The 24,792-nt window shown below is 37.3% G+C and overlaps 1 protein-coding gene across 1 annotated transcript in view; it reads left to right on the top strand.

Annotated features, from left to right (window-relative positions):
* The window catches only part of LOC126291750 (multiple coagulation factor deficiency protein 2 homolog), a 255,566-nt gene that overhangs the window by 209,574 nt on the left and 21,200 nt on the right, over positions 1-24,792 (top strand). The window contains exon 5 of the mRNA XM_049985428.1: positions 3,513-3,673. Within this exon, the coding sequence (XP_049841385.1) occupies positions 3,513-3,673 (161 nt within the window). The remainder of the gene's footprint in view (positions 1-3,512; positions 3,674-24,792) is intronic.

The raw sequence follows: 24,792 nt of genomic DNA, 5'->3' as shown, positions 1-24,792 counted from the left end.
TCCAATTTCATCCTCGTCTATGTCTCTATGTCTTTCTGTAAAATTTGACAAGGAAACTCGCCAAAGAGCCATGAAGCTTGAGAAGCTGTTTTAATATATTACCACAACCACTTCAGTTGCCATTTCCGCCTCATGTATAGATACTCAACCTTATTGTTGTTGGCGTACTGGTGCCATCAGTATCTGGATGTAGTGAATTTGTATTTCAAGTGCCTCCCCCATGTTCACAATGGATCAATAGAGATTTCAATAATATTGTCTTCAAGTTGCTTTTCCATTGTGTACGCGATCTATATATTCCTTCCACTTTCAGCATTCCTTCTTTGGTTAGTAGTTGTTTTCCATCTGAGCTCTTGATATTAATAAAGCTGCTTCTCTTTTCTTCAAAGGCCACTTTAGTTTTGTTGCTGGTGGTATCTATCTTTCCCCTATTTATATATTCTTTTATATATTCACGTTTGTCCTCTAGCCATTCCCGCTTAGCAATTTTGCATTTGCTATGAGTCTCATTTTTCAGAAGGTCCTGCCTACCTTCCAAACTTCACGTTAGTTCTCCATCATACCTTGCGGGATTACCACTCCTGGAGGAAAGGGTATTGCAGAGACTTAGACGCAGCGTGGGAAATCGTTTACAGAATGAATTTTCACTCTCAAGTGGAGTGCATGCAGATTTGAAACTTTCTGGTAGATTAAAAATGTTTGCCGTTGTGGTTCTCGAACCTGAGACCTTTGCCTCTCGCAGGCAAGTTCTCTAATGACTTTAGCTACCCAGACAGATTCACAATGTGTCCTTGCAGCTTCTCATCTCTGGCTGTGGCTAAGTTTGATCTTTGCAATAACCTTTCTTTCAGGTGTGGTAGTCTTGCAAAGTATGTGGAAGAATTTCTGTGAAGTTTGGATTGTGGGAGATGAGGAACTGGCGGAAGCACAGCTATGAGGAGATGTTTCGAGTCGTTCTTGAGAAACTCAGGTGGAACAGCGCTTGTCCCGAAAAGGGAAAGGTGCCACGTTCTAGTCCCAATTCGGCACACAACTTTAACTTTCCAGGGACTCTCAAATCAGTGCATGCCCCGCTGCATAGTAAAAATTCATTCTGAACTTTCGTATCTCCTTCGTTTATCGATAAATTGTGTTTCTTCTGTTACCTAAGATTTCTTTACAGTTACCTTCCTTGTACATACGTGGTGTATGATAAATGTAACGAGACATATTTTTGTCAACTAAAGTTTTATTATTTTCAAACAACATCTGGGTTGTGGAACAATGGGAACGCCATCTGAGATCAAAAGTTCAGTGATGGAAGCGGCCATGTGACATAGGACGACGCCATGATGCAGCATCCGCTTGTCTGCAATGTCCGATGTCACTCGATTCACATTTTCCTGAACCTTTCAAGGACATATTTGTAAAATACTTGATTGACAGTTTGTCCTTGAGCAGCAAATTCTGTATGTACGATACTCTTAGTGTCAAACCAGTGAATCAGCGTTGGTTTCATCTTTGACTTGCTCATTAGAGCTTTTTTTTGGTTGAGGAGATGTCTCAGTCTGCAACTCCTCACTTTGCAGCTTTGTCGCAGGGTGGTTCTCAAAAATCCAGGATTCATCATCACATCTGATCACACAATTCAATCATTCGTGGGCACTGGTAGTCCCCTCAAGAAGATCAATGTACACCTTTGTTAGATTGTCCCTCTGCTCAATTGTGATGTTTTTCAGTACCATTTTGGTACAAAACTTGAGTGTGTTGGAAATGTTTTAGTTTCACAGGTGAGCCATTATTCTCGTCGTTAAACGTTAATCTGATCTCATAAGAGCACGCATACGTTCGACGTTTTCGTCGGTTTTCGAAGTTGAAGCGAGGTTCGTCTTCAACGTGTTCTCGACCTTCCAAAAATGATTTGTGCCAGTGAAAGACTTGTGCTCCTGATAAGGAATGTTCCCCACAAAGCTATTTCAACTTTACAAATGTCACACACGCGGATTCTCAAATTTCACACCAAACTTGATGGCGTAACGTTGCTCCAAATTCCACCGTTCCATCTTCGTAACACACAACAAAAACAGCATTTTACTGATCGCGCTCTCAACAATCACTTGAAGGTTGTGTGGAGCTTGAAGCATCCCAACTCTCTTGTGGTTCCCTTTTTAGGTACTCCACGTCGACGTCTGCTCGTAGATACGTATCGTCGGTAGGTTTTCCGGACGTGACAGCGACGACTCTCCGATGAGGTGCGAGCCTTGTGCTTTGCTATTACTGCGAGTCTTGTAAATATCGCTTTTATTTAGTAATTTGCCCGGCTAAAACTCTCCCCTTTTATGATTAAGACAGCCTGCGCCACCCTTCGGAGGGAGTGGGGACGCCAAAGAGTCACAACAGTTCATATTAATCAGTCCGTAAAACACGTAAACGTTCACTTCAGTTAGCGTGTTAGTTAATGCCTACGCTTTCCGCTAGATGGTGCTGACTTACTGCTGGATAGCTTTGGTTCCGTAAATCCTTCACTGATTAGTACTAGGTAAATGAAATAACTACAACACTCTTGTATTTCACTTTCACTCTATATTCAAGGATTAAGATGGTGGTGGATGATGGTCTATTTAAAAGGTTCTTAGTCTAGAGGAATCTAAATAGTCCGCAAATGCCGATATGCACGCGCTCTACGTCCAGATTTGCAACTAATGGCACACGACGGTTTCAAAAGTCCACACGTTGATATCTGAATACCGGTACCGGTAACTCTGAATTCACTCGTAGCGGCAGATAATTTCAGTTTCTCTCGTCTATATGTCCGTTAAGTTCCAATCTAGCACTAAAATCCTAAAATCCCCTTAATTCTCCGTTGCTACCAACAGTCAGAGATCGTACGCTACATCACTTTTAATCTCCGTAATATTCTAACAGTTTATCGTGAATCTTAGCACGATAAAGTCCAATCTAATAATTGTCTCGCTGACTGACACAGGTTCCCCTCTCTTTAACGAAACAATGAAGGAAAAAAGACGGTAATAATGACGATCAGGCCTTTTCGTAGGTTTTTCATCACAAGAGTTTAACGTCACTGCATTCTCCATGACGGAGCTTCCGTGGCTTTGCTGTACTTAGACGTTAAACTACTAGCTGATATACTATAATTTAGATCTGCAATTACCGAACTCTGATTCTACACTATTTTCCTCTCTAGAAATTCTATTCTTAATTTTAAATTATTCTTTCTATAGCTTTTATCTCCATAAACTGAACCGAGGTGTTGCAAGCTGAAAACTCGGACTGAGCATCTGGAAGAGAACACACCGGTCTACACAATCAGAACAAGACAGCGTTGCCAGATCGCTCGCAATGTTGTCAGTGTCATTACTTTTCTCACACACCTCGTATATTTGTCCATCCGACGTTTGCGATTGCCCTTTTTAGAGATGTCCAAGCTGTAAACTGAGGAAGCGGCATGTACCAGTTCCTTGACTAACCCAACTGTCTAACGCTTAATTAAGACCTAAAATTTGTCTGTGCAGAACTGATCGACCGTGTGCTCGCCGAGGACGACTCCAACGGCGACGGGTACCTGAGCTATGCAGAGTATGTGCTGGCCCGCACCAAGGACGAAGCCCGGCGGAAACAAGAAAAGGTCTTCACTGTCCAGCCACAAACCGGGGACGTGCCCGCTGCTGCCTAGGTGAGGAACCACTCGCAGCTCCGATATATATTCGTGCCATGTTTATTTGCATTGAAGAATTATTGTTCAGCAAACCAGTTGATATAATGTACCTCTCTCAATATCACGTGACTCTTGGTATAGATATGTTAAATGTTACAGGATTCAAGTTAGCCTCTTACTTCTGTAAAGAAAATAAGAATATAGGAGGAGTTACCACTTTTGTCAGAAAATTTTCAGATTCAAGAATATTTATACTGAGAAAATTTCCGCACAGTACCACTTAGAAGCTTGTGCAACAGAAGTATTATTTCATGATAACTCCTTAATAATAGTAAATATATACAAAGCACCTTCAGGAAACTTCATAAAAAGTCTGGATCCTCTGTTGTCCAATTTCACAGTAAAATGCAATGAGAAAGTGGTTGCTCGACCTTTCAATGTTGATTTATTGAAAAGCTCTTTCAGTGAACAATTATTGCAGTCAGTAACACTGTCATTTATTTAACATCTACTGTGAACTTTGCAACTATTAAATGCTCTGAGACTGCTATTCATACTATTGTTGTAGACAAATCTAGGGAAAAGGTCATATCACAAAACCAATAGTAAATGGCCTATCTGATCATGCATCTTATGATAAATGATGAAACTTGTCCTGATATAAAATGTATTAAGTCGGAGTACAGGAAGGTGATAAATCAAATTTTGAGAATTTTAGGAGATTGCTCAAAGATATGAACTGACTAGATGTTTACAATACTTCTGACTCAATGGAAAATGCTAAGCATTCATTAAACGTGTTACTTCCATGTTTGAACGACGTTTTACCCTAAAGGTAACTCAAATCGAACAGAAGTCTAGAAATAAACCATGGATTACATAAGGAATAAAGGTATCACATGGAACAAAAAGGAAACTGAATCTGCTATCCAGGAACAGCTCTGATGTTAGCATTTTAATTCATTAAGAAGAATATTGCAAAATATTGGAGCAAGTAATTCATCTAAATGTTGTGTTGCAAACCTCTTCAAGAAATACTTGGTTACTGGCAGCTTGGGGTTATCAAATTCAGTAAACAACGCAGTGTAATATCTGAGACCAGTCGCTACAAATGACTGTAGTAAAATGGAATTGACACTTACATCTCTCAAAGAAGTAACAGCCATCATAACATCCTTAAAATCAAAGTATTCTAGTGGTTACGATAACATATCACTGAAGTTAATCAATGGGTGCTCGTGTGAGTTGAGTTCTATCTTAAGTTATTTGTGTAATCAATGTACTGGTGGAAGTAAAGCTGTGAGGATGGGGCATGAGTCGTGCTTGCTACAGCACTTGGTACAGCACTTGCCTGCAAAAGGCAAAAGTCCTGTGTTCGAGTCTCAGTCCAGCACACAGTTTTAATGTGCCAGGAAAGTTTCAATGTCTCAACAGCTAGAAGTTTCCAGGTTGCTAATAATGCTGAAGTTAAGCCTCCTTACAAGAAGGGGGACTGAGACATACCATCAGACTATCGACCTATATCATTTTTTCTGGTCGACTGTAACGTACCCTCTCTCTGTTATTGTTTCTTTTTGTTTTCTTTATTGTTTTTTTTTTTGGTATTGTAGTTGTAGAGATATGAAATTATTGTAGCGGTTTGCTTATTCAGCCGTACTTTGGAATTTTTTGACATTAAATGGAGCCTGAAACTTGCGTAATAAATACTTCACGTGAAGTGCGATTTGCGGCATAAACAAAAATTAAGTGCGGAGATGCAATACACAGAATATTAACAGAAAAGCTTTAGAACAATGTGCACGACAGACTAGACACATTCAGAGGGTCCGTACATTCGCGTATGAGTGGTTGCGATCTGATGAGAAAGATCTATCTCAATTTTTTTGTGTAAAATAATTACATCGTAACACACTTGGAGATTGCGAACGTACAATCATGGTAGAGGCACGTACTTTCTATCATTCCCCGTGGCCTGGGTAAAAGAATATTAATTATTTAAATTTAAGAATATTTCTTTTTCAATCGGTCTCCTATTTTTATACGAAAAGGAAGATTGCAGGTTCTGAATGTCTCGGGAAAAACACATCTAAATTAATCTTAGCGACCACAAAGGAAAGTAGTGATCACAATCCCGTACCTCTATTGTTGATCAGCGCCATCGTAAAGATCGCGTCGCCTACATCTCAAATTCGCCTTCTTGAATCAACAGAATAATTTGAACTCCGTTGCTAAGGGATTTAGGCTTGATCTTGACAGAAATTATAAAACACGTTTTTCATCATTTAACACCTTCACTTAACACACACATAGACATGAAACTATACAGTACATCTTTATGCCAGCAAATCAGAACAAAAAGGTAGTTAATGCTAGAAGTAAAAAAAGAATCTCGAAATTAGTCCTTTGTCTCTCAATGATAAAGTTTGTTTTTGTATTCCTCTGGTATGACAGTCACACAAATTTTCTTCTTGTATCTTTGAGATTAAATTACAACATTTTTAGTTCCTTTTCACTGCGTTCGAGTCTCGGTCCAGCACACAGTTTTAATGTGCCAGGAAAGTTTCAATGTCTCAACAGTTGGAAGTTTCCAGGTTGCTAATGATGTTGAAGTTAAGCCTCTTTACAAGAAAGGGCATTGAGACATACCATCAAACTATTGACCAATTTCATTTTTGCTGGTTTTTACAAAAATATTCGAAAAGATTGTGTTCAAGCGTCTCCTTAAGCATGTGATAGCAAATAATATGTTGTCCAAGTCACAGTTTGGATTCGTTAAGGGTTCTGATATACGGAAAGCAGTTTACACATATAGTGAGAATGTACTTAATTCATCGGATAACAAATTAGAGGCTACTAGTATTTTCTGTAACCTGTCAAAAATCTTTGACTGTGTGAATCACACCATTCTCTTAAGTAAATTAAAATATTGTGATGTCACCAATAGTGCTCCAAAATGGTTTAAATCTTACCTAACTAAGAGGAAACCAAGGATGTCATAGTGAAACAGATGTGAAGTGAGCATTCAATCTTCATCTGACTGGGAATTAAATACATGTGATGTTCTTCAATGTTCCATCTTGGGTCTGTTCCTTTTTCTTGTGTACATTAATGACCGCTCATCTGTTACATTGCCAAATGCTAAGTTTGTTATGTTTGCAAATGATACAAACATTGCAATGAATAGCAAGTCAAGAAATGGCCGCTTACAAATTTTCACTGTAGTTTAAAGCTAATTCTCTCTCATTAAACTTTGAAAAGTCAAACTATGTGCAGTTCAGAACATGTAAGAGATTTGCTTCCAGAATGTGTATGACATACAAAGTCATGCAGATAGAAGAGGTGGACAGTGTAACATTTCTGGGATTACAACTCAATAAAAAATTCAGTTGGGAAAGTCATACCAGAGAATTGCTAAAAAGCCTAACCAAGTATGTATTTGCAGTGTGAATCATACTACATGTAGGAGGTATAAGTATAAAAACAACTTGCATACTTTGCTTACTTACCTTCTATTGTATCATGTGGGATCATTTCTGAGGTGACTCATCAAACCAAGCAAAAGTTCTTGAAGTACAAAAGCGTGTAATAAGGCTTATTTGTAGTGTAAATTCAAAGAACATCATGTAGAAACGTCTTCAAGGAACTGGGTATCTTGATTGCTTCTTCTCAGTAAATTTATTCTTTAATGAATTTTTTTTCAAATAATATGTCTATTTCCAACCAATGGCTCAATACATAGTATCAATAATGAAATAAGAACAATCTACATAAAGACCTAAAATCAGTTACCTTGTGAAAAAAAGTGATTCAGTATTCAGGATCACACATTTAAAAAAAATTGTGAGCAACTATTAAAACCTTCATTTCAGATAAAGCACAGGTTAAAAAGAGTATGAAGGGCTTTTTGGTAGGCAACTCTTTCTACTCCATAGATGAGTATTTTACTAGGGCCTACTGACCAGCACAAGTAAAAATGCCTGCTAGAGTTCAGTTTTGACAGCACTAGGTTACAACGTTCAAGGTTAGATATTTGTTTCATTCTGACAGTGTATTAATTTTGCAAATATTAGCATTCCAATTTAGTGCAATGGATTCACATATTTTGACAATATGACAAAAGATCAAGGAAGTGAGTATTATACTGAAATGTTCTATGTTTCTTATGTTATATTTTCTGACATGTTCTACACCCATGAGAATCATCTCATATTTGGATCTGTAGAATGGAAACAATGTAATCTAATCTCTTCTACTCAAGCAGTTACACATTTGAAGACCTAACATTCTAAGCAATGGACAAACCAGGGTGTGAGCTGCATTTGTGTGTGTGTGTGTGTGTGTGTGTGTGTGTGTGTGTGTGTGTGTGTGTGTGTTGTTTAGTTCTGCCGAATGCCTGTTTGGCGAAAAGCTTTGTTCTACAGATTTTTTTTATTATGCCTATCTGTGACATAGCATCTCGCTATATGGTGAGTAGCAACTATCCTTTTCATATTGTTAATATTTTAAAAGAACTAAGGGCTGAAAGTAATGTTTTGAGATATAACTAAATCACAAAATATTATATGATATATGAAATTAGCATGCACATTTCTATAGTAATAAATATTATATTAACATCTAGGAAATATAAACTATACTGCAAGGTGCATGAAAAATGCATCGAATTGGGTAGGGACACTCGACAACAGATGCCATACGTATTACCTTATTCAGACTGAATGAGCTAAACCAATGCTACAATGAATGACAAAACATACCTAACTATAAATATCTTAAGACATGTAAACAATATGAAACAGAAATCATCAGTTTGCATTACCAATAATCAAATCAAGATAAGGCTGCACATGTTTATGTGGTATTAAGGGTACGATAGCAAGCAAGCCCTTCTTTTATTCAGCAGACAATCATGAAAAATATTGCACAACTGAAACATGTGTATGAATCAAATCGCCAACAGTTTTGCCTTTCTTTAGGATGCTCACACATTCCCATTGGTCAGTGTCACTGAATGTCTTTTTCATGTGCATGATTCTAAGGGTTGCGATTTTAAAATGTGCAGCAATACTGATATGTAGCTTTGTGGTGTTGCTGACTGTATCAACAGCAGTCTGGAAAACAATAAAGTCATTTTCCTCCACTCTGTGTTGAATGTTAAAGAAGGGCATGCTGAAGTAATTACGTCTTGTAAATCATCAGGTACATCTCACTTAGCAACCTTCTGAAGTTTCTTATTAAGGCAAAATTTCCATCACAACATAGGAAACTATGGTCTGAAACTAGATACTTATCTTACATGTAATCAAATAGGCTACAAGGTACTATGAACATGTACTGTACATATTTACAAGTACATGGTTTTTCTTTTGTCCACAGTTCTTGTCATTCAAAATTACAATTTTCCTTTTGTTACCAGTGCAGTTCAGAACATGGAATAGAGACTACACTACACTGTTAGCTCCATGAGACTTTTCACCCTCATACCACAATTATGTTATAGCCTCACTAATGTCATGAGCATCAATAAAGAAGTTGTAACATGAAAGATGTTGTAAGCAGAACTTATCTGATTGTGTAAGATGGAACAAACAATACTTATTGCAGATCGTTTCTAAAGTATGAGTGTTACATCCAAAACATGATAAACAAAATACCATCCATTATGTTTGAGCATTAAAATGATGTAGTTCAGTGCTGATTGCCCAGCACATTTACAAAGAAGGAGGCTGTGGTGCAAGCAGATATGCCTTCAGTTCATCGCTGTTACAATTCATTATCTTTGTTATATGATGAATCACTTTTAGAATAATATAGTTGCATAGATGTAGCACCTTTAGAGCGAATAGAATCAATATGGAAAAAAACTGTATGGCACTTACCACATTTAGAATATTGTATTTTCATTTTAATATCCTGTCTCGTGTAATGCAGTCAAAAATAATAACGGGATGAGCTCCGCTACTTTTGCTCTTCCTATAATTGACAGACTTGGAAACAAACGAATCATCCTCCTAACATATTTTATATATTTCTGCTGAAGAAGGTGTTATGGAATAATTTTCTGTGATAAGTTATCACTTAAAAGGAAATTATTGATCGCATAACACCAACTGTTAAGGACAATATGTAGTATTCATCTGCAGTGATCTCGTAGGTAACCTCTCCAAAGAGTTTGGCGTTTTAACTGCACCTTCGCATAATATACAGGGTGTTATGATCAGCTACAGTGCATACACATCATGTGAAATTTGGTTCAAAATCGTCCTCGAATATTAAACTATTGTTCTTGCACTTATAACATGTAATATTGCCATTTGTTACATTTTACCTCAAAATAATGAAATTTTAACAGCATTAAATTAGTAGTTAAATCTTTTGTTTGTCCAGCCTTGAAACTACGAAACTACTGATTTTATAAAGGTTACGTTTAAATCAAATTGTAAACGTAATTAGGTTACAAAAGTGTTCTTTTCTTTCGTTAATCTCAAGAAAAAGGAGAGTTAATAACATCAACAAAATAGCCAACTGCGCTAGTAGCATAAAGAGAGCAAGATGATATTGAACACCTGTCGCAGTGCGTATGTGCTGTAACTTAGAAGATTTTAGGTATGAAAATATTCATATATATATATATATATATATATATATATATATATATATATATATATATATATATATATATATATAGATGTATCGATATATCGATGGTATGAAAAAATCGATGAAAATAACATCACAGAGATGTTTTTTAAATCTTTAATCTGAGCATAAATTATCTCATTTCATTTCATTTATTTCATCCTTTGCATCATTTACATGATGTAGGAATTGTCATAATACTGTCTAGAATATGCACAGCAGAATATTACAAATTTCTATCAAACACATTATGTTGAAAATGAAAACATTGAATTAAAACACAAAAAATTAACATCATATAATAAGTTGAAAATTAAAACAATGAATTAATGGGATTTTTTTACATGCTCTTTTAACATGTACCTATGCAATGGGTTTGTACATATTTAGTACATTTTGGAAAACACATATTACATATAATTTACAGTGAAGAGTATAAATGAGACATAGAACTGGCAATATGAACAGAATGATATTGACAATACAACTATCAGTTAGTGATTTAAAGATTGAAAATATTCGTCTGTGCTATAAAAACAATTATTTATCAGTAACTGTTTTAATTCTGACTTAAATTTTCCTTCATCTTCTGTTACCCTGATGCAGAGTGGCAGAGCATTACAAAGCTTAATTCCACAGTGGCTCACGTATTTTTGAGTTTTTGTTTTTATTGTTCTTTCTACACGCAGATTCTTACAGATATGTGTATTGTAGTCATGACAATCTGAATTTACACGTGAACTGTGTGTTCGTGTATGCAGTATGCTTTTTAATATGTACAAAGATGGTACTGTATGTATGTTTAGCTGCATGAACAAGGGCTTACAGTGTGTTTGTGGAGAGCTGTGTGTAATAATGTTAATGGTCCTTTTCTGTAATTTAAAAACCTCTCTCAAGCAACATTTAGTTGCACCCCAGAATGTTACTCCATGGGATATAACAGAATCGAAATAAGTCATATACACTAATCTTGTACGCTCTGCACTGCAAACTATAGAAATTATTCTCAGTGCAACACATGCTGAACTGAGTTTCTTTGGAGATGTATGTGACATGGTCTTTCTAGCTCAAGTGCTAATCGATGTACATGCCCAAAAATATTGTAGACCAGACTTTCTCTATTTTATTGTCACTCAATGATAAATGGTGATCATCCTTCTCATTTACTTTACTGTGCTGTATGTAATTTGTTTTATTGAAATTGAGGGTTAATTTATTAGCATAAAACCACTGTTGCACTCTCTTTAGAGCCTTTTCAGCTGTAGCGAATAAGGATTTACTGTCATCACTTATAATTATGCTTGTATCATCTTCAAATAACATAATTTTTGATGATTTGTTGGGCCTTTCATTGTCATTTATATACATTAGGAATAATAGGGGGCCAAGAATACCACCAGGGGGGACACATAGTGTCACTTTCTTAGCATCAGATACCCACTTTATTTTTTGCTTATTCTGACATGAGGTGAGTTCCACAGCCTCAATTCTATCTTGGATATAGGATTCAAACCATTTCCTCCCAATTCCTTTGATGCCTATTGCCTCCAGTTTGTCAATAAGTTGATGATCTACTGTAGTGAAGGCCTTGGAAAGATCTAGGTTGATTCCTACCACACATTTGCTATTGTCTAAATTTCTAAAAATTTCTTCTGTATAGGCCTGTATAACTGTTTCTGTGCTGTGACCTGTACAAAAACCCTGTTGAATCCAATTTAGAGGTTTGAAGGTGTCAAGGTAGCTTATGAGACTAATTTTCATCAGTTTTTCAAAAAAAATTGATAAAGATGGAAGGGAGGATGTAGGTCTACAGTTTTCTACCTTATGTATATCCTCATTTTTGAATAATAGTTTTAACTTAGAAATTTTCAGACATTGGGGGAACACACCTTCATTGAATGATAAATTGGCAATAAGTACCAGTAGTTCCAACATTTGTGAGGCCACTTGCCATGCTACTGATTACTTTTGGTGCTGTTGTTCTCTTATCTTTGGTAAAGCTTTTTCTTAATTTATCAGGTACACTTATAAAGTAGTTGTTAATGTAACTTGTCAAGACTTTCTTCTTTATTTCTTTGTTATCACTAGATTTAAGTACAATAACCTTGTCTTTGGAGCTTTCTCCTATTTCTATTTTAACAATATCCCTTGTGGTCCTTGATTTATTGTCTGACTTCCTTATAGGTCTATCGTTACTGAATACTTTTGCTAGATAATTGCCCTTCTATATACCTTTTTGTAGTTACTAACATGTTTTTAAAATTAGGGTCAGTATTAGTTTTCATTTCAAAGTTTGGTCTTTTCATAGTCTTCAAAGAGTTTTTAATGCCAGATGTGATCCAAGAATTTGTGTCTATGGCTAGATGAATTGATTTTAATTAATCTTTTTGGAAAGCACATTTCAAAATTTGTTATGAAAAGAGAGGATGCAGCATCTGTATCAATTTGTGACAATACTTCTGCTGAAGATTTGTTAGTCAGTTTGATACCAAACTGGTTGCAGTCTTCAGGGGAGAAAATTCTATTATACATATGATGTACTGTTTTTGTATGTATTGGAACTGTGAGCACTTCAATAACAAGTGCATTATGATCAGATATTCCTAGGTCAATATTCAAAACTTCTGTATCTGGGCTTTCTATATTCGAAAATATATTATCTATAAGACTTTTTGGAGTGTTTGTTACCCTTGCAGGACTGTTTACATTAGAATGTAGGTTGAAACTGTGTATAATATTGAGGATTTAATTTTAAATGAACTATCTACCAACATATTGACATTAGAGTCCACACATGGAGTTATTCATGATTTCTCATCATGTAAGATGCTCAGCAGTTCTTCAATCTTATTTTAAATGATTTCTGGGTCACCACATGGTGATCTATACATTGACATGACTTGTTATTTTCCTATTTTTTACATTCATTTGCACTGCAGTTGCCTCAAAATGTTTTTCTATGCTCAGGAGTTCAGCTTCAGGCCTATTTTTCACATTATTATCTGATTTTACACAAATGCAGACACTACCATTCTTGGCTTCCTTCCTAGAAAAATGACTAACTTGAATAGAAATACAATCAACACAATATTCACTGGCATCAATCTCGAGATCTAGCATTTATTTTTGAGATACTGTATATTAAGGCTAAATAATTTTAAGCTGTTGCAGCTTGGTTGAGAAGAACTCTTACTTGTATTGTCTGGCGTCAACGGTTTCATCGTGTTGAGGATGGGTACCAATATCCTTTAGGGACACAGGTTTCCTACATCTTGTCTTTCTTTCTTCTGGATGTGCTGCAACTTTTGATGCTGGAATTCCTGCTGTATTTGATGACTCACTGGCCGTAAGCACATTTCTTCCTAATGAAGCCGCTGTATAATCTGTAGCTACTTCTGATACTGTTGAAGCTGTTGTGGAGGCTTAATTTGCTTCAGCTACTTTTGTGGCAAGTGAAGATTCTACTGCTGAGTCTGTTGCCGGTGAATCAGTTTCATTTTTATGTTGTCGAATTTCAGTTGCTGTGCCGGGTGGTGGTAGTGGTATGATGTGACAATTCTTGTCTTCAACTGCTAACACTGTATTTAGTATTTCTCGACTAATGAATGCTTTTCCAAGTTTTCCAAGTTTATTTCTCTGTAGCCCATGCCTGGTAAAATGATTTCTATCTGAAGATGGTACATTCAGGAAGCTTCGGCATTTTGTTTTCAAATTTTCTATTTCTTTGTCGACACAATATTTTTTCATCAGGTCATATCTTTGTGGCATACTTGCAACATAGAAGTTCACATTTGTGGTTTTCTGTAGTGTGCTTCTTAGCGCTCTTGTGGCGAGTTTACCCTCATTCCTATAAACGTCATTAGAACCCCCAACCATTAAACAGTTTCTTCCAAGCTCCAAAAAAGGTTCATAGTTTTTTTAGAATTTCACTGGTTTCGTTATTCCACTAACCTCAAACATAGTTTGCATGTTACACATGATTCCAGCTAAGCCCTTTCCATCACTGTCTGAGAGCATGTAAATATCTTCTTTATTCCTCTTACTTGTGGTTGTCAGGTGCTCATGATATGTATGTTCCCTGCAAATTATAGTTCCGGTATTTCCTTCCTTGTTATTACAAGACTTCGTACTTGACTGGTTTTTAATCTCTGCATTTGGTGAAAGTACTTCGTTTCTTTCGCTATTTTCACATCTTTTAGACTCATCACAGGTTAAAGTTCAAAATTATTTGCTACTTGTTACCGTTAACAAGGTAGAACTTTTTAGGCCATATGTAGTTATCGTTCTGTCAATTTACAACAGTTTCACTATACTCTGAATTGACTTCTATCACTTTTTCAAGCTTCTGTACATACAGTTTGGCTAACATAAGATCGTATTTTAATGAAGCAGTCACACAGTCCTCTCGATATTCATTTTGTAAACACAATATCTCCCGAGGAGATCACGAATGTAAAATTAGAGAGATTCGAGCGCGCACGGATGCTTTCAGACAGTCGGTCTTCCCGCAAACCATTCGCGACTGGAATAGAAAAGGGGGGTAATGACAATGGCACGTAATGTGCCCTCCGCTACACACTGTTGGGTGGCTTGCGGAGTATAAATGTAGATGTAGAGAACACAGTGCACATTCCCACAGCCACAAGTCATGTTTCTTTCTTCTAAAGTATTTAAACATAGTCGATGGATCCATTTTTGCGACCAAGGGCATAATTTAATCTAAATGGAAACATCTGAGAGACAATTACAGAGAAGAACTTAAAAAACTTGGTAACGTTAGATCAGGTGACCCAGGAAAAATCCCACAGAAACGCAATTCCACTTGGCCTTGGTTCCAGCACATGCATCTCCTAAGGGATATTTTAATTCCAAGAGCAATGCAGAGATCGTTGTCATCACAAACAGAACCAGCAAGTCAATCTCAACTATCTCCAGAATTTTCGTCTAGCGACCACTCTAGTCCACAAGATGAACGAGATCAGTCTGATATATCATCATTAGTGGCAGTTGATGAAATGTCACCACTGGCAAGCACAGTATCACAAAGGAAAAATACTAAATAGTGGGCCAAATATTGAAGAAGAATTTTTAAAGCTCGAAAAGGACATATTAGCTGTGGTGAAGGCACATCAAGACATGACCCTAAACGATGATAAATAACACTTCCTGATGAGTCTCACGAGTGCAATAAACTCCCTTCCAGTTCAGCGGCAAATGTTTGTGAAACTTAAAATACAAGAGCATTTTTATAATGAATTGGAGGCAGTGAACGCCGTGCCAGGCTCTTCAAAACAATGACTGCGCTAATTCTACTTACTTCTTCATTACAGACAACTTTGCTTTTTGTATTATATTAATGTGAAACCGTATTCCGTTTTGTAATTATTGCCTGATACGTTCTTTGATAGTGATAGATGTTATTACTAAATCTGCACTATAAATAAAAGTTTTTCAGGAACGTTCTTTATTATTGTAATTAAAAACCTTTACTAAATACCAGTCGATATTCTTAGAGAGAGTCAATGTCCACCCTATTACAATGTGCTCAAAATTCGACGGGTCACCATAATGTGAAAACATAACTAAGATAACAATGAAAACATTGTTGCATAAGACGGTTCTAATTGTATAGTGGTGAAGAACTTCTGGCTGCACCTGTTATCTACGAGCTTCAGTTGCTATGAATTAAGATCCCATTGCCGCTGGGGACAAGACCGCCAAGGGGAAAAAATACGCAGAAGCAAACAGTGATACAGACATCTCATCCTTTACACTGCTTTGAACTAGACGAGAATCCAACACATCAATCGACAATAATTCATTTACCTGTCCTGCTGTGCTCGAGGGTATGCTGAATCCGCGCATTTTCTTTCAGTTACAGTAGAAAAATCGAAATGGCAGCACCTTACAGAAAACGATAACTTAATCATTTCGACGTCAAATGATCTAGCAAAGCGTTCACTGAAACGCTGTCCCACTCGGCCTTGGTTTCATTGCATTCATGTCCTAAAACAGACTACTTGTAAGAGCTATCCAAAGCTCTTTGTAAGTGGAGACAGGGTCGATCTAAAGAATGTAATTATTTTCAGCTTGCGGTACTACACTTACGTGAACTGCAAAAGCGATAATACAAAAAAATGAATTTTTTGTGCCTTAGTCAAACTTAGACATAGAAACATCTGTAAATGTATTTATATTTTTTAACATCTGTTGTTTATTACATGCAACTAGAAAGAAATCATGTAGAATGTTACAAGCTTTTATTACAATGCATCAGGAGCAAGATCTCATCTTAGATTAATGTACTCTTATATTTTAGTTCAAAATACGAAATGCACATTATACTAATTGTTGGATGTTGATGACAAATAATTGTTTGTGTTTGTGATGCAACGTGCGGCCAATTCTAAAAGCATAGCAAATGATTGTCCAGTAGCCGAGGGAAAAATTCTTATACATTTGGATTTATCTGGACAATGAGACCATTAAAATACTATGAGGGACCGACACTGGGTATGCGGTAATCACTAGTAATTAGTTGTTTTCTGTCCTTCATTATGTGACTACACTAAAGCAAGCTGCAACAGCGCGAACTCCGTGGCTCGCGGCGCGGAACTCACGCCACTGAATAGCTCGCATTACTTGTGACCAGAGACAGATATCAGTGTCATTAGCATTTCAGAAACTTTTTGGTACTCTTAGCTACATTTCATTCCCAACAATGTATGGTCTAAAACGGATCTAACAGTAAGCTACCCGCTACATAACTTTTTCACTACAAGATTTGTAAATCGTGAGCACAACGTTGACAAATAGCATCATTTCACAATTACTGTTAAGAAATATGGAAAGATAAATGATTCATGGAGACGAAGTAAAAACTTTGAGGTTTGCCGATGACATTGTAATTCTGTCAGAGACGGCAAAGGACTTGGAAGAGCAGTTGAACGGAATGGATAGTGTCTTGAAAGGAGGATATAAGATGAACATCAACAAAAGCAAAACGAGGATAATGGAATGTAGTCAAATTAAATCGGGTGATGCTGAGGGAATTAGATTAGGAAATGAGACACTTAAAGTAGTAAATGAGTTTTGCTATTTAGGAAGTAAAATAACTGATGATGGTCGAAGTAGAGAGGATATAAAATGTAGACTGGCAATGTCAAGGAAAGCGTTTCTGAAGAAGAGAAATTTGTTAACATAGAATATAGATTTATGTATCAGGAAGGCGTTTCTGAAAGTATTTGTTTGGAGTGTAGCCATGTATGGAAGTGAAACATGGACGATAACTAGTTTGGACAAGAAGAGAATAGAAGCTTTTGAAATGTGGTGCTACAGAAGAATACTGAAGATTAGGTGGATAGATCACGTAACTAATGAGGAGGTATTGAATAGGATTGGGGAGAAGAGAAGTTTGTGGCACAACTTGACTAGAAGAAGGGATCGGTTAGTAGGACATGTTTTGAGGCATCAAGGCATCACAAATTTAGCATTGGAGGGCAGCGTGGACGGTAAAAATCATAGAGGGAGACCGAGAGATGAGTACACTAAGCAGATTCAGAAGGATGTAGGTTGCAGTAGGTACTGGGAGATGAAGCAGCTTGCACAGGATAGAGTAGCATGGAGAGCTCCATCAAACCAGTCTCAGGACTGAAGACAACAACAACAACAACAAATGATTGAATACGAAGATAAGATGTTACACTACCATGTGTACAAAAATCAGATTTCTTAGCCGCATACGTACTTCAAAATCGGTTGGTAAGCGTTACGAAACTAAGAAATCACGCGAAACGAAAAGTAGACTTCTTCTTTTTTCACGACGTAAGTAACGCTTTTAAGGAAAAAATAAGTTTATAGAACGATGTAGCGAAGTCTTATATACCGCAAAGAATTTTTAAAACATGAAGTGGATTTTCCCCCATTTCGCCGTCCGGGTCGGCGCGGCCCGCAATGTGAATGCACTACACGTCGGCTTGAGCTGGCTAGGCACGAGCCGAGCGAGTCAGTACGCGTCATCCCGGTCCGGCCCGGCCGCCAGTGTGAACGCAGCCTTACACAACATAATGCGTCAAAAAAACCACCTAACTCTGTCTCTCTCTTCCCCCCTCCGTCTCTCTCTCTCTCTCTCTCTCTCTCTCTCTCTCTCTCTCTCTCTCTCTCCCTCTCTCTCTCTCTCTCCCCCTCTCCCCTTATTCTTCTTCTTCTCCATTAAGATAAATAAGTTCAATAGCTTTGTAACTTAATAGACTAGTTTAAACTGCCAGTCATAATACACATCATGCTGCTCGAAAACATTTCACCACAACAGATTTTTTCAGCAACAGAACATAAGTACATCAAAGATGGATTTTGCAGCAGAGAGAGTCATGTTTTACTTTCCTAACTCAGTGAGGTAAGCTGTGTGAATATTTACCACAATGTCAGGATCTCCAATTGTCTACTAAATATCTTCAGTTCTACCTACTAAAGAGCTCTGCTCCAAAGTTGACAGCTAAGTTACTCACTTTGGTAATTAGCTAAGTAACTTGCATGTTTCATGGATTATAATTACTGCTGCTTGGTGTGATGTGAACTAAGTCAATTTTAGAGTTATAGTACCCTTTTCAAATGGAGAACATGACAACATGATTGCACACACACACACACTGATTAACTTTTGAAAAAATAAATCATCAGCAACAGTTACCAAGTACTTCCAGCACAAGAAATTGCTCTCGTTCTGTCAACAGCTTTGTCAAAGAGAATAGAGGAGTGGATAGAGGTTCAGAGCACTCTCTTGCCCTTGGGGTGAGAAACTGACCCAAAAGGCAGAAGAATCAGTAATAATGTGAGGATGCAGCAGCCAATGAAAACCACTGCATCAAAGACACACAATGCATATCCACAGAACATGTGGCCCATAATACAAAAAGTGTTGTGATGATATTTCCTTTGACAAGAGATTAAAGATCAGATCCCCCATTTAGATCTCTCAGGTAGGGGGTAGGGGGACTGCCAAGGTGGGGGGGGGGGGGTGACCATGAGAAAAAGAAAAAGATGGAATAACCAACAGAAAGCTTCTATGAGTCAGAGCACAGAATGTCAGAAGTCTGGACACAATAAGAAAGCTAGAAAGCCTAAGAAGGGAACTGGAAAGATTCAATCTAAATGTAGTGGGGATCATGAAGTGAAAAGAAAAGTAGGTAAGGATTTTTGGTCAGACAAATACAGGCTAATGTTAACAGCAGCAGAGAGTGGTATAAGAGAAGTATGATTGATCATTATAAATAGGAAGATAGGGCATAGAGTGCACTATTGCGATCTGTGCAGTGACAGAGTCATTCTTGTCATATTTGATAGCAAAACAGCACCACATTTGATAGGAAACCAACACCAGCAATGTTGTTGTTATTGTTGTTTTTGGTTTCAGCCCAGAGATTGGTTTGCTGCAGGTCTCCATGCTACTCTATCCTGTGCAAACTTCTTCATCTCCAAGTACTTACTGCAACCTACCTCATTCTGAATTTGCTCAGCATATTCATCTCTTGGCCTCCCTCTATGATTTTTATCCTCGACACTGCCCTCCAGTACTAAATTGGTGATCTCTTGATGTCTCAGAACATGTCTTTCCAATCAGTCCCTTCTTCTAGTCAAGCTGTCCCACAAATTTCTCTTCTCCCCAATTGTATTCAACACCTCCTAATTAGTTACATGATCTACCCATGTAATCTTCAACATTCTTCTGTAGCACCACAATCAAAAGTTTCTGTTCTCTTCATGTCTAAACATTTATCGTCCATGTTTCACTTCCATACATGGCTACACTCCATACAAGTACTTTCAGAAATTACTTCCTGCCACATAAATCTATACTTTATGTTAACAAATTTCTCTTCTTCTGAAACGCTTTCATTTCCACAGTCAGTTTACGTTTTACACCCTCTGTACTTCAACCATGATCAGTTATTTTGCTCCTCAAATAGTAAAACTCATCTACGGCTTTAAGTGTCTCATTTCCTAATCTAATTCCCTCAGCATCACACGATTTAATTCGACTACATTCCGTTATTATCGTTTTGCTTTTGTTGATGTTCATGTTATATCCTCCTTTCAAGACACAGTCCATTCTGTTCAACTGCCCTTCTAGGTCCTTTGCTGTCTCCAACCAAATTACAAAGCCATCAGCAAACCTCAAAGTTTTTTTTTCTTCTCCATGGATTTTAATTCCTACTCCAAATTTTTCTTTTGTTTCCTTTACTGCTTGTTCAATATACTGACTGAACAACATCAAGGATAGACTATAATTCTGTCTCACTCCCTTCCTAACCACTGCCTTCCTCTCATGTCCCTCAACTTTTATAACTGCCTTCTGGTTTCTGTACAAATTGTAAATAGCTTTTCACTCCCTGTATTTTACCCCTGCCACCTTCAGAAAGTTAAAGAGAGTATTCCAGTCAAAACTGTCAAAAGCTTTCTCCAAGTCCACAAGTACTAAAAATGTAGGTTTGCCTTTCCTTAATCTATCTTCTAAGATGAGTCGTAGGGTCAGTATTGCCTCGTGTGTTCCAACATTTCTACAGAATCCAAACTGATCTTCCTCAAGCACACCTTCTACCAATTTCTCCACGATTCTGTAAATAACTAGTGCCAAGATACTGGCTTCTGCCAGTTTTTCCATTCATCTGTAAAGAATTTGTGTTTGTATTTTGCAGCCATAACTTATTAAACTGATAGTTCGGTAATTATCACATGTAGCAACACCTGCTTTCTTTCAGATTTGATTTATTATATTCTTCTTCGAGTCGTAGGGTATTTCGCATATCTCATACATCTTGGTCACAGATGGTACAGTTTTGACAGGGTTGGCTCTCCCATGGCTGTCAGTAGTTCTGATGGAATGTTGTGTACTCCTGTGGTCTTGTTTCAATGCTCTGTCAAAATCTTCATGCAATCTCATATCTCCCATTTCATCTTCATCTACGTCCCCTTCCATTCCCATAATATTCTCCTCAAGTACATTGTCTTTGTATAGACCCTCTATATAGTCCTTCCACCTTTCTGCTTTCCCTTCTCTGCTTAGAACTAGTTTTCCATCTGAGCACTTAATATTATACAGCTGGTTCTCTTTTCTCCATAGGTCTCTCTAATTTTCCTGTAGGCAGTATATATCTTACCCAATAGTAATATCTGCCTCTACATCCTGACATTTGTCCTCAAGGCATTCCTCCTTAGACATTTTGCACTTCCTGCTGACCCCATTTCTTCTGTTACTCAAGGATTTCTACTAGCCCTCGTCTTTTTACCTACTTGATCCTTTGCTGACTTCACTATTTCGTCTCGCAAAGTTGCCCATTCTTCTTCTACTGTATTTCTTTCACCCATTCTTGTCAATTGTTCCCTAATGCTCTCTCTCAAACTCTCTACAGCCTCTGTTTTTTCGGTTTATCCGGGTCCCATCTCCTTAAATTCCCACCTTTTTGCCATTTCTTCAGTTTTAATCTACAGTTCATAACCAATAGATTGTAGTCAGAGTCCACATCTGATCCCGGAAATGTCTTGAAATTTAAAACCTGGTTCCTAAATCTCTGTCTTACCATTATATAATCCATTTGAAACTTTCCAGTGTCTCCATGCCTCTTCCACATATACAACCTTCTTTCATGATTCTTAAACCAAGTGTTAGCAGTGATTCAGTTACGCTCTGTACAAAATTCTACCAGGCAGCTTCCTCTTTCATTCCTTATCCACATTCCATGTTCACCTACTACTTTTTCTTCTCTTCCTGTTCCTACTATTGTATTCCAGTCCTCCATGACTATTAAATTTTCATCTACCTTGACTGTCTGTAGCTTGTATCTCATCATACATTTCAACAATCTCTTTGTCATTTGCAGAGCTAGTTGGCATGTAAACTTGTACTACTGTGGTAGTCTAGTCTAGTCTATCTTGGTTACAATAATGCATTCACTATGCTCTTCATAGTAGCTTACCCGCACTCCTATTTCTTATTCATTATTAAACCTAATCCTGCATTACCCATATTTTATTGTATTTGTAACCCTGTATTCACCTGACCTGAAATCTTGCTCCTCCTGCAACCGAACTTCACTAATTCTCACTAATATATAACTTTAACCTATCCATTTCCTCCTTTAAATTTTTTAACCTACGTACTTGATTAAGGGATGTGACATTCCAAGCCAGTTCTGTTTCTCCTGATAATGACATCCTCCTGAGTAGTGCCTGCCTGCAGTTTCAAGTGGGGGACTATTTTACCTCCTGAATATATTTTACCCAAGAGGATGCCACTATCATTTAACCATACAGTAAAGTTGCATGCCTTCAGGAAAAATTATTGTTGTAGTTTCCCCTTGCTTTCAGCTGTTCACAGCAAGGCTGTTTTGGTTAAAGTTAAAAGGCCAGATCAGTCAAAAGTCCAGACTGTTGCCCCTGCAACTACTGAAAAAACTGCTGCCCCTCTTCGGGAACCACATGTTTGTCTGGCCTCTCAACAGGTACCTCTCCATTGTGGTTGCACGTATGATACGGCTATCTGTATAGCTGAGGCAGGCACACAAGCCTCCCCAGCAACAGCAAGGTCCATGGTTCATGGGGTAACAATGATAGTTCATATATACATGCTGATGTATGAAGCAATAGATGAAAAGGTAGGGGAAGGTATATGAAAATACTGAATGTGTGATTCAGCATGTAAAGGGAGATAAAATTCTAAAAATCATGTCGTATTGGAACACAGTATTAGGCGAGAAAACAGAAGGAAGGATTGTGGGAGACTATGTGAAATCAGATGTTGGATTGTAAGGTGCATCCATAAGCAGATATAGATTCAGATCATAATTTACTAACGGTGAAGAGTGGACAGGTGTTTAAGAGAATCACGTGGAAGACTCAGTGGAGAAGGAAGTGGTCTGCTGGAGTACTGTTGAATTGTCAGATGAGTTTGAAGGTTGGTGAAGAGGAGTGGGCCCATTACAAAGAGCAGCAATTACAGATGCTGAACAATCAGACATAGGTGCTGGGAAGGTAACTGAAGAAACCTTGGTTTACAGAAGCAATACTTCAATTGATTGATGAAAGAAGGAAGTGCAAAAAGGTCAGGGAAAGACAGGTATACATCAGTATAAACCACTTAGGAATGAAGTAAATGGGAAGTGCATGGCAGCATAGGCAAAATGACTGCAGAAAAAAATATGAAGAAATCAAAAAGTTAATGATGGTTAGAAGGACTGCTGGAGTATATAGAAAAGTCAAAACAACATTTGATGAAATAAATAGCAGGGGTGGTAACATTAAAAGTGCAATGGGAATTACAGTTTTAATTGTAGAAGAAAGAGCAGACAGGTGTAAAGAGTATATTAAAGGCCTCTAAGAGTGGGAAGGGTTGTATGATGACCAATAGAAGAAGAAACTGAGTTGATATGAAAGAAATAGTGTATAAATATTAGAGTCAGAAATTAAAAGAGATCTGGCCTGAAGGATCTATGGGCCTTGTGATGTATCATTGCACATTTGAAAAAATATCATTCTCACTATTCTGAAACATAAAGAAGATCAGCTTAACATCTCATGCATCCAAGCTGGAGACAAGATTAACATACAGATGACTGGAAAAGAAATTCAAGAGCAGTTAGATGATGATCAGTTTTGTTTTAGGGAAGATAAAGGTGCCAGAGAGGCTGTTCTGACAGTAAAGGAAGCATAACTGAAGGTAAATCATGGTACTCCCATAGAATTTGTTGATCTGGAAAAAACCATTCACAAATCTGAAATGGTGCAAGATGTTCAAAATTCTGAGAACAATAGGAATAACCTACTGAGAAAAACAGGTAAAACACAATATGTACAATAGCCAAGAGGTAACAATAATATCTGATGACCAAGAATGAATCGCTTTTATTAAAAATGGCATAAGACAGGAATGCAGTGTTTTGCCCTGTTTGTTCAATCTATATATTGAAGAAGTAATGTTGGAAATAAAAGTAAGATTTTTAGTGGGACTAAAATTCTGGGAGAAAAGCTGTCCATGTTTAGATAGGCTAGTGAGATTAGTATCATCAGTTATAGTGAGGTGGAATTATAGAATCTGTTGAATGGAGTGAACAGTCTAATGAGTACAGAAAATGGATTGAGAGTAAACCAGAAAAAGACAAATGGATTGAGAAGTAGCAGAAATGAGAATGATGAGAAACTTAACATCAGAATTGGTGGCAATGAAGAAAGTGATGTTAAGGAATTCTGCTACCCTGGAGTAGAGTAACCCATGATTGATCAGGCAAGGAGGACATAAAAAGCAGACATGAACAGATAAACATGGCTTTCCTGACAAAAAGAAGCCTACTGGTGTCAAACATACATTTTAATTTGAGAGACAAATTTCTGAGAATGTACACTTAGGGCAAAGAATTGTACAGTAGTGAATTATTTATGGTGAGAGAACTGGATCAGAAGAGAACTGAAGCATTTGAGATGCAGTGCTATAGAAGAATGTTGAATTT

The sequence above is a fragment of the Schistocerca gregaria genome, chromosome 9 (genome assembly GCF_023897955.1).
Source record: "Schistocerca gregaria isolate iqSchGreg1 chromosome 9, iqSchGreg1.2, whole genome shotgun sequence".
In the NCBI taxonomy this organism is placed as follows: Eukaryota; Metazoa; Arthropoda; class Insecta; order Orthoptera; family Acrididae; genus Schistocerca; species Schistocerca gregaria.
The sequence above is the reverse complement of the archived record's forward strand: the minus strand, read 5'-3'. Positions and strand labels throughout refer to the sequence as shown.